Genomic DNA, 11,485 nt, shown 5'->3' with positions numbered 1-11,485 from the left:
TTGAAATGAAAGAGGGGAGATTTAGATTGGATATATGGAAGAAATTCTTCCAGTGAGGGTGGTGAGGCCCTGGCACAGGTTACCCAAAAAAGCTGTGGCTGCCCCATCCCTGGAAGTGTTCAAGGCCAGGCTGCACATGGCTTTGGGCAATCTGGTCTATTGGAAAATGTCCCTGCCTCTGGCAGAGCGTTGGAACTAGACGGTCTTTAAAGTCCATTCCAACCCAAACCTTCCATGATTTTCTGGGCATAAAAACTCATTAAACTGTATCTGCATCTCTACTTTGATAGAAAATACCTTCTAGACACAGTTTAAAAATAAACTTACCTTTGAGCCATAGAAATCTTTGCGGGAAATTTTCTTTAGTTTCTTTTTTATAAATGAGCCCAAGTAAAATAAGAACAGTTTTAATTAAGTAAAAAAATGCACAAAGGTTTTGGATTGTTTTAGTTAAGATACAATGGAACTAAAAAATTAAATTTAAATGGCACAACTTTCTACCTGCATGTGAATGCCATCCACGGCAATAGGCTGCACTTGCTAACACTTCCTAGATTCAATTTCTGGACAGAAGCTGGCAAGCTGTTTATTGTGGTAGTTACTGCACTATGGAATGGGGGGTTTTTCTACCCCTTCAGTTGATTTTGGGGCAAGTGTTGTCTCGTCTCTTCATGCAGCATTAAGCCTTTTCTTTGCACACAGTACTTCTTTATAGTATCTGTGAAAGGGAAAAGTGAAGAATTTATTTTTATTGATAATATGAAATTTTCACAGAGTCACAGAAATGAATTACAACTGAATAGTAGTTATCAGTCTTCCTACCAAATGTAATGCATGCATTTTAGCTCATTTGATCTTGGCAAACCTCAGAAGTTAATAAGTTAGTAATCAAGAGACAAAATAAATTATACTAACATATTTTAACAAAATAAAATAAAGCTCAAGTGAATATACCCTGGAATCATATTTTACCTATAACAATTTGCACAACCTTAATAAGATTAACAAAAAACATTTGAAATTAAGTTTGGGCAATTTGTCCAGTTGAGAATTAGGCTAATTACATGTCAATATTCTGAGCACTCTCATGTGCAAAAGTGTTCTATAATCCAACAAATTACACAACAATAATAAGTCTTCATCGAGTTCAGGGTGTAAAATTATTTATTAGGTTCCGGTCATAAAAAATTTAGCTACTATTCTTGGGTTTTTTAAACAGCAGCAGTCAAAAAAGTGACAATTGAAAAGTGTTCAATAAAAATAAGGCAAGCTTTGTAAATTTGTTCCTTAAAAATCAATGCGGTAGCACTACAGAATTACGGGTAGCAGAAAAAAATAAACAGGAACTTAGTAAAACAATCACCAAGTCATTTCTTTGCTATCACTTTAGATAGCCAAGGAAGCATTGGTAAAGCAGTATGAAAGTCAATTTTATTTCAAAACTAGTAAGAGTTAATTAAGATTTAAAGGCATCCCTTTGGGGGGAGGAAGTGAAGTATGCCCTAGTGATGATAATTTTATATTCTATTGGTTTATATTTGTAAAACATGAGAGAATAGTGAACCAAAAGCCTGGACTCTACTGTTTCTGCTCAGTGATCCTCTGGAGGCAGAGTTTCATGTAGGAGTTTTTATTGCGTATTTCCAGCACTGCATCTCGGACAAGTTCAATGAACAGCTGAGGCCAGAGCTTCTGCAAGGATTCATTCTTCATATTGATGTCAGCTGCTTCTTTCACTAAGTTCTCAACGTATGTCTGGCAAAATGTTTTTCTTTCTTTGATTTCCTGCAGGAGAGAATAATTACACAGTGTATTAAAAAAAGGGAAAAAAGGTTAAACAAGAGCAAATCCACAAAAACCCTCTCAAAATTTGAATGAATTAAAGAACATAGCACTTAGTTTGCCAATGCTACTGTGTATTTTCTCCCCCTGGTTTTAAGTTGCATGGCCCAGGGTCTATGTCCAGGCTTTTATGAGTGTGGCCACAGAACCTTAATGTATTCATAATATTCATACTATATTAAGTAATTATTTTATCTGAAATTAACTTTCAAATAATTATATAAATACCTGTTAGCAGCATTACAATTTGTGTTGCTTTCTGGCATAGCACTGAAAATTTGCAGAAATTATTAAACACTCAACTACGTTTCCTTCTCTCACTTCCCAGAATGTTATCCTTATAGTACAAGAGTTGAAAAGTAGTTATTTCTCTACCTGCCCTAACAAGAACATGGTCATAGAAAAACATGCCAGTACTCCTCCTTTTCCACAGTCACTGGCAAGTGCTGGCTCCTAACGTGTATTACATTACATACTGAAGCAAGCTGAACATTTTAAATTGATAAAAAGATACTATGCTTTGTGTAACTACTAGCTCTGCATTTTAATAACTCAAACTGTATTAATCCCTGCTTCTGCAAAGTTTCTATAAAATGCCTTAAGCTTTGAACAGTAAGTTATACTGGAGCTAAATGTCTAGCTAGTTTGAATGGCAGCATTGTTTAAAATGTTAGATCATGCTTCAGACCACCAAAACAAAAGTTTTTAGTGACTAATAAAGGTGAGAAAATACTTTCCAGCAGTTTCAGCTAAACTCCCAAATTATTAATCAAAGACCCAAGACTGTCATCCTTCTCCAGCCACATTTGTGATGTTAGTTTACCCTGCAGTACCTGCTGCCACATGAAAAATGCTACAGCAAAGGACAAGGTAGGAATTGTTGCACTGGGAAGAGAAAACAACACATTTATTTAATGGACTGTACAAACACTAAGCTTATTTTATTTTATTTTATTTTATTTTATTTTATTTTATTTTATTTTATTTTATTTTATTTTAGGGCTGGTCCAGTGGTAAAGTACAACATGAATACTTCACTGTCTTACTCCATGCCATTCAAAGATTTAAGAGCTATCACAATTTTTGAGACTAAAATATTTTCTCAATTTAAACTCTCCACACATGCAGTCACCATCTCCTTTTTATGCTGTGGATCTGAGATAATAAAACCACAGTGGAATAAAAGATTCAGTGATTACTGAATTTGATTTAATTTCTTGCACCACAGGATTTACATATTTCCACATAATCAAAAAGCAGACAATGGGACAAATGTGGGAAGCAGAGTGCCTACAGTTAGAACTCATGCTGATTGCTCAGAAGGGAGATTGTGGCTGAAAAAATCATATTCTCCCTGGGAACAATTTCCCTCTGCCCAAGCAAAAGAGTTAGCAAATCAAAAACACAAAGTAAAACAAGCGTGACTGATGCCCTTGTCTGAAACAAGCCAGCTTGCAATTTTATTAATAATTAAACCTAGTATTTTGCCTATATATTTATTTTCCTGTAGCTCACTTAAAAGCTATGAACCAGCTTTTTATTACTACAGCCTGCACCATCTCATGTGTTGTCTGAAGGAGTTCTTCACCAATTCATTCAGGGAAAATCTAACATGTACAACATACATTTTTCTTCCTAAAAAAATTGTGTTCATTCCATATGGCTTGTAGTTGAGAATGCATTTCTGAGACTGTGGCATTGTTTAAGAATCACTTCACCAAGAACAGAAACTGAAAATTTTCCAGTATTGTGAGGAAAAGATCAGTTAGATAAAATGTTTGATCAGATATGTAAATACATTAAGCAGGGATCTTTTAAAACCACCATTCTCAATAGCTCAGCTGAAACTTGACATAGACAAATTCAAAGACTAGTAGCCTAAGGTTACCGAACAGAAAATGTAAATATTTTGTAATGATATATTTTACCTCAAGCTTTTCCATATGAAAATCTTTTGTCATGTAATTCAACGTTGCTCGAGCTGTGCTTTCCCCTCCACTTCTTCTGTTATCACTATTTTCCTCACTTCCAACCCCAGATTTCTTTCCCTTTCCCTCCAGCAGATAATGGAATTGCTTCCTCCTGCGAAATGAGATTTACAATCCTAATTATTGAAAACTTTTAAGTGCATATGTTTCTAGCTATTGTGCGGGAGGGTTCACCTTTTGAACATACATTTTTGAGCTTTAAAGTACTTTGTATCCTCAAGTTATTCAATTACATATGACTCTATATATCCCTTCATTAATTTGTCTCTAAGCAATTGACTCTGATATCCATCACACAGCATCTCCTAAATAGGAAGTCTTGCAGCTTTAACTTTTACTAAGTATTTGCCTATAGAAGGCTAAAAATAGGAGGGGTCGGCACCCTTTTATACAGTACAACTCTTAAATCTATTAACTATTAATTACCCACTATAAAATACCCACTAAAAATAACCAGTTCTCATCATGAAGGTCCACAAGTCTGCAGCAATCCCAGTACAAATGCAGAATTGGACATGCAGTTCATTTGTGTGCACATTCCTTTTCATCTCCTCAGCAGAGTTCATACAAGTTCTGGGAAAACCTCGAGCTACATAGCCCAGGAGATGGTAACACCTGTGCATTATGCAGAGGACCTATCTTCTTCTAGAAGACGATATTTGTGAAATTTTCATCTCTTTACTTAAAATGAATTTATTATAACTGTGTGCAAAAGAGTTAAACAACATGTTCTGGACAAACTCCAGCTCTGTTTCTTGGATTTTACCTGGATTCTCCAAATAATGAAAGCATGCGGTAATGAGGCAGCTCCGAGGATGCCACATATGCCAGAATGCCAAAGAGCCTTTCTGCCTTTACAATGTCACTTTCAGTAACCTGTGAGAGAGTGGGAAGGCGAGAAAAAAGAAAAAATATTATATTTCAAAATTAGCACATTCATATTTCACCACATATGTACATTGAGAATTGACTGAAATTTGTTATATCGAATACTGCACACAGATCTGTTGCAGGCACATCTTCAAAACATAGACTTGCTTCTACTGGCACTTTAAATGTATTTTAGAAGAAACCAGATGAGGTACTGGTGCTTGTTTTATTTCCTGTCATTCTGGATATTTTAATGCATATACATGCTGCCCTGTGCTTCATGATAGTCTTTGTGAAGTGAGGAATTCTAAAAAGGTTTCTTACATTCATTTTCTGAAGGCCAGACATATTAATTCTGCTCCATACTGCATGCACGTACAAAAGGTCTACTGGAAAATTTCTGATTAAGTTATGCTGGAGAAACAGAAAGATTCTGGGCATGCACATGTGAAAAGATAACTTACAGACTCTATTATTTTGGCAGCATCATGGAAAAGGTTTTATAAAAGAGAGGCTTTAGAGGGAAAAAATTTTCTCTGTATTTTTCAGCTCCTGAAAATAAGTGTTCACTCATTATATTTCTCTAAATGTCTACCATACTGTTGTTTCAATGTTAAGTTCCAGCTGCTCTTTAAACTAACTTTCAGTGGTTGAAAAATTTTCAGGATTCATTTTATACAAAATTGAAAAGTGTAAAGAAAGTGGAAGAGATTCATTCTATGGTGGTGGTGGAGACTATTTTTTGTTTGTCTTGGCTTGTAATCTCTGGAGAGCGTGGCCTGTGTTTCTCCCTGATGGCCAGACTATGAACTGACTTCAACTGCCAAAAGTTTGTTGGCACAGTTTCTGGACTCCTGGCTTTGTACTGAGTGCAGAAGCAATCTTTATGATCATGAAATCTGGCCTGGATAACACTGGACAATGAAACTTACTCATTGACTTCTTAACTTCTGGATGAAATTTAATTTCCATTCATCCTATAACATACTTTGGGAGAGCAACCCATTATTAAGTACACTTCAATACTCACAATATTTACTAAGCACTTCCAGACAAACTTTGTATTCTGTATTATTGAAATGTGTGCATAAAATGGAATTTTGATCCACATTAACAGATTTTTATTGTATGCTTGTGTAATGTTTAGAGACTATACAATCTACACTTGCCTGAAGTATACTGCAATAGCATAATGCAGGGGCAAATTCAGCCAAAACACAGATCAGGAACTTAGAAATGTAAAGTGAATTCCATTTTTACAGTGGAGTTTTTAATTTTCACTTAAAAATAAAGTAAGTCTTACTTAGTAGCCTAGGAGTAGATGACCTTGCTGAACAGTCTGTAACCGAAGCAAGGTCTAAAACAAAGAGCACAGAAGGCAGCTAGGGAAACAAAGCTCAGTGCAGGCAGAAATGCCTGCTGGAGAAATAAGTGATTTTAATGTATTTATTTATGTTAAGAGAAGCATAAGGACCAGGTCAACAGAGACAGCAATGCTGAATACAGTCTCCAGCTCCCAGAAACTCATGTTCTCTATCTTAGTGCAGGGCATTGTTTGCTCCATTAATCACAAAAAGATTATAACGGTAGTATCACAGAAATGTAAGGCTTTATGCCTGCTCCTTGCCAAGTGCACAGAACAGGCACTGACTGTGCCAGCAGCCCTGCTCAGGCAAAGGGATGCATCTGTCACACTCTATTCCATACCACTGGGTGGACAGCAGTCTGGAGGGCTTGGTAACTTCAAACCTTGACAGTTTAGAATTAATCTGAGTTTAGAAGTAATCTGAGATTACTACCACTGGGAAGAATTTCAAGCAGTATCTCAATAAAGACAATTTGCTTCTTCACAGTTAGTAAATGTAACAATTGGACAAGGGCACGGAATCAATTGTTAGGGGGAGACCAACACAGCTTCTGGCCTGGAATATTAACTGGAATGGTGGGGGAAGGCTGGGGAGAAAATAGAAGGTTTTTAAAAGAGGTTTTTTAACAGTTTAATAGTGCTAGATTGATGCAATTTATTTAGTTAATTCAGTTTATATATGGCTTTTACTTTGCGTACCTCAGAGCTGACAACACAATATTGTCTCCACAAACACTGCACACAAATGGTGATCAGAAGAGCAGAATATGCACATTTCCCTTTCTGTCATCTGGAACTGTTATTTAGGGCTGATCTAAGGTCTGAGAATCACTTCAGGGGTTGTGTTCTTTACATTGAAATAGAATTTTTTATTACTCATGTTAAGCCAATAGGTAACACACATCTGCAAAGCTGAATATCATGACTTTTGCTGTAGGGTAATGAAAAACAGCAATCAGAGCTCATCTCTTTCTTCTGCTTAGCTAAGACACTTTTCAAATGATTAATGACACTAGAAAAAAAATTCAGTATGCACATCTTCATGTAGTGTGGTCTGGCTGAAAAAGTTTGTTGAGGACAAAAATGTTCTTGTCATACATATTTAAGATCTGATATATGTCCTACATAAAATCATGCTGTGCTACATGTGCTCCATTTACTAAATTAATCCCCAAGAACTATTAAATACAAAGTTTTCCCTCAGAGACTGAATATGCTGACCTTGAGATTGTAACAAAGTCTACTTAAACAGTTGTGCTACTTTCTCTCTCCATGAAGACCAAACACAAGAATGATCTATTTGCTTTTCATCTGAATCACCAGCAGATTTTGAAAATATGATGTAGTGAAAAAAGAAATAAACTTTCTATTTTTTAAATCAAATTTGAAGAGCATTTTTTCAGCAAAGTACTAAATTTGAAGTTATTCTATATTTTTCATGGGATTATTATCATTATATTGTCTTCCTTTTCAAGATACTCTGCTGTTGGAGTGAGCCCTATTTCCATCCTTTCCTTGCTAGTTAATTCATTTAAGCTCTTTACCCACTCTTACTCTTCTGAGCAACGAATCTATGTTTTATACAACTAAAACCAAGTAAAACACAACATCCAGCTTTGGCTGGGTTAGATAACAAGTATATCTAATCCAAAACATATGTTGATGACCAAATTAAAATACCAGATCTAAATGCTAAAGCTGTGTATTATTTTTGCTCTAATTAACTTCCATAACATCTCTTAAACTTATTTAGCATTTAAAATTGAATGTGCATTCATACATTGTGTTGCATTGTAACTATTTTCACCCCCTTTATGATCAAAGCCCAAGTATAAAATAGCTGGTTTATATGCTTGAATAAATTTAATTTCAATTGATGTAAAGAGGAATACAAAGTATACAAAGAAGAAGAGCAATATTAGTGTATTAACTTTCTATTTATTTAAACATAAAATGCTCACTCAACAGCAAAAAAATACACCCTAAAGATCTTGTACATAGCAAGCAGAAAATTTTTTTTAAAAATCTATTTGACAGACTTTTCCTGTGACAGGCTTAAAGCAGAAAATATGATTCTATGGTATTTTTTGGCAATTGTATCTAAAAAATAGAATCATATAACATACTGTATATGAAAAATAGAATCATATACTGTATATGAAAAATAGAATCATATACAGTAATCTACTAAGGAGTCTGTCAAACACATTTTTGCCTAAGTATTCAGTGTTAGTGCTGGGATTTTCTCAAAAACAATTTTTAAAGTGCTTCTTAAAATCAAGTGATTTTGTGCAGTTCTTTAATAATAATTTCACATATTTTGTTAAATAATATTAATTTTACTATTAATTGTACAAGAAATTACATGATTAAGTTTACTTAAATCTTTTTCCCCTTGATACTGAGAAGACACTGACAGGGTTGTGTTCATTATCTGCTCTTTTAAAAATTACACTAATTTATCCTGTAAGAACAATTATAAGGAGCAACATCATCCTACCTTCACTCCATTTATCTTCTGCAGATTAAAATGGTTCAGTCTGAAGAGAACATAGTATTTCCACAAAGTGAAGTTGACAACTGGATTTCCCTGAGGATCAACTGTCAACTGTTCCATGCGATGCATCTCAGCCAAGGCATTGAACTGCTGCAGCGCCACAAGATTCGTCTCCTTAAACTTCAGGTGCTAAAAAAAGGTCAAACACCAACAAATTAAATAAGGAAACAACAAAGAGTGAACACAGTGATTCTATTCTGTGCCACTCCATTTTCAAATTGTAACACTCATGTGTCTGATGAAGCAACTGAGCTCATTTCATTTGAGATCTCTGTAGCAAAGCACATCAATGTATCAACTAAGTGCTGTATTACTTTTACTAAGAGAGGTCAACATCACAAGCCCCAAGCAATTTGTAAATTCTTTACTTAAAGCAGGAATATTTTCAATGTTACATAAAGCAATGATAGTACTTAAACAATGTCTAATTTAATTCTACAAGTAAAGCACCTGCACTACCTACAGATAAAAATAAGTACAATACATGCTTTTAAAATATTCTGCCCTTTTCAGGCACAGGGTTCTGGCCTAAATCATACCCTGCCCTACACTAATGTTCCTAGGAGCATGGTCTGTGCTACACAGCAGCATTAATGTGAGAAGAGCAAGGGGGAAAAGTTGATGGTGAAGATAAAAATTACTTGTGATTCTGCTATCGCCCACAAATTATCCCCTACCCACAGTGAAACAATGGTTTCACTAAAACAGGTAATTTTGTCTTGAGCTCCCCACAAATTTATCAGTCTCAATTAAACCATTAAGTTTTGTTACACTCAAAATCTTGAGAAGCAGCAGGGAGCTCCAGAGCCAATCAATCTGAGCTACAAGTTGCTTCTGTTTGTTATCACTATTGTACCATTTGCAACAAAATGACTGATTTGGATGACTAAGAAAAAAAGAGAAACTGAAGAGACTTTTTATCCATGTTGTTTTTCTCCGTCAAGAACTGAGGAATTTCATTAACTGTGCTGATTTAGACAGCTATTCCTTCTAATCTTCATCTTTTTATCCTATCAGCAATTTGCTCTTTGACCTCATTATACAAATGAAGTCTTCCTGATACCATGGATCCATAACAAGAGTACAGAACAACACTATTGACGCACAAGTTTTGCAACTTAAAAATAATTAGGTAGATCAAAGGAATTGAAAGAAATAAAAATAAGTCTGAAAATAAATCTTAATTTAAATGATTAATTTTTAAGTATCAAGGTTACCATTATAAAGAAGGAAATATGCAATTCTTAACTGAATCTATTCACATAAAAGCACTTGGGGGGGGGGGTGGGGGCTATGCCAAAGTAAGTTTCTATCAGACAATCCATATTCCATAGCTGTTCAGAGCTGAAGCATGAGGCATGCTCACCACACAATTAGGAAATTTTGTCTTCAGTTTTGCTAACACTTGAACAATTTCATCAAATTCTATGAACATAAAGGAGACTGTGGCAATAATGCCAGCTGTTTGAACACTCCAGTTTCGATCCAGGCACTCCAGTGCCCCAGCGCCATACAAGCCAAGAGTGTCTCCTTCCACCTCCACTAAATGAGACTCCAGAACAGACAAGCCTTGTACTGCACTGCTCAGGATTGTATCAAGAGATCTGTAGAGGAAATAAAAATACAGTGATATAAATGAGATGATTTTGAAATAATATCATCACTCTACCAAATAACAGTCCTTTCTTTTACCTAAACTCAACTGTCAAATTCAATGGCATTTCTCAGCATTCATTCATTTTCAGTACCCCATCTGGTTCAAATATACTAAAGGCTGGAAAACCCTTCTTCCACCAAGTAACACTGTATTTGTTCTACTTCTTCAGCAGAAAGGGTCTGGGTGTATTTGAGTTGGTGGTGGGGTTGAATTAAATAAAGAGTCCATTCATATTTAAAAATTGGCTTTACAATTTTAGCTCAGAATGCTAACCTAGCATGTTTCATGTTGCTTTAGATATCTAAACAAAGTTTCAAACAATGTATTTATTGAAGCAACGTCCTCTTCACATTCTGTTTGCTATGTGAAGTGTAAAAGTGGACATAAACAACAACTCAAGCATTTCTTTCAAATAATGTGACCTTTCCAATTCACAAGAGCAATTTTATAATTAAGTAATAAATCCAGGTATTCCTGAATACAATCTCTTTTTGTACTACTTCAAACATGATACACTCATCTGGCTGGACCTAAAGTGTACAGAGACCTCAGGATAAGCACAAATAACAGGTTTAGAAAGTTTTGTGATGATTGTTATTACTTTATTCTTTACCACATTCTTAGTCTTGTTAATGTATTTTGACTAGTACCAATCATTTGACTGATGTTCTCTCGACAATAAGAATCAGAACTCTAAAATTTCACTCAACTGAAAATGTTGAGAGCCCACCACTTCATATGTGAGGTTCTAATTACTCTACATTCTGAATTTCACCTGCAATTTTATTGCTTAGTAGCTCATCTTACAATTCTTCACTATGATAAAACACATACATCAAAACAGCATCATTTCTCAAGCAACGGGAATTCGTTCATTAACAGTTCATTAACAGTCAGACTACCATGGTCATGGGGGAGGGATTACCAACACTCAAAGAAACCAAGCAGGCAAGAAAGCAGTGGGTAAATGCATTCAGGGGAAAGCTTTGGAAGCACAAGAATAGAAAAGATGATGGCAATTTAAAAATGCAAAGGAAAAAGGGGTTCAAAAGATGTAGCACTTGATTGGAGATAAGAACCAGTTCTAGCCATAAAAGACTGAAACTCAGATGGGTTCTGCTTGTGAGAGAAAAAGACTTCCTGAGCATCCCTGACATTTGCAGCATTGACCAGGGACAGCAGGAAGTTGTACTTGCTATTGAATT

The 11,485-nt window shown here is 35.3% G+C and overlaps 1 protein-coding gene across 5 annotated transcripts in view; it reads right to left on the bottom strand.

Annotated features, from left to right (window-relative positions):
• Positions 1-514: 514 nt before the first annotated feature.
• LRRC49 (leucine rich repeat containing 49) overlaps positions 515-11,485 on the bottom strand; it is a 38,099-nt gene continuing 27,128 nt past the window's right edge. For 4 of the 5 annotated variants that reach the window (XM_084214007.1, XM_084214010.1, XM_084214008.1 and 1 more), the window contains 6 exons: positions 9,990-10,227; positions 8,567-8,752; positions 4,597-4,706; positions 3,771-3,924; positions 1,583-1,785; positions 515-718 (listed from right to left, as the gene is read on the bottom strand). In XM_084214007.1, the coding sequence (XP_084070133.1) occupies positions 670-718; positions 1,583-1,785; positions 3,771-3,924; positions 4,597-4,706; positions 8,567-8,752; positions 9,990-10,227 (940 nt within the window). In that variant the 3' untranslated portion in view covers positions 515-669. Of the gene's footprint in view, positions 719-816; positions 1,786-3,770; positions 3,925-4,596; positions 4,707-8,566; positions 8,753-9,989; positions 10,228-11,485 lie in introns of those variants that run through there. The other variant, XM_084214009.1, reaches the window with a different exon arrangement.

Source organism: Fringilla coelebs (genome assembly GCF_963513975.1).
Source record: "Fringilla coelebs genome assembly, chromosome: 12".
Lineage (NCBI taxonomy): Eukaryota > Metazoa > Chordata > Aves > Passeriformes > Fringillidae > Fringilla > Fringilla coelebs.
The sequence above is the reverse complement of the archived record's forward strand: the minus strand, read 5'-3'. Positions and strand labels throughout refer to the sequence as shown.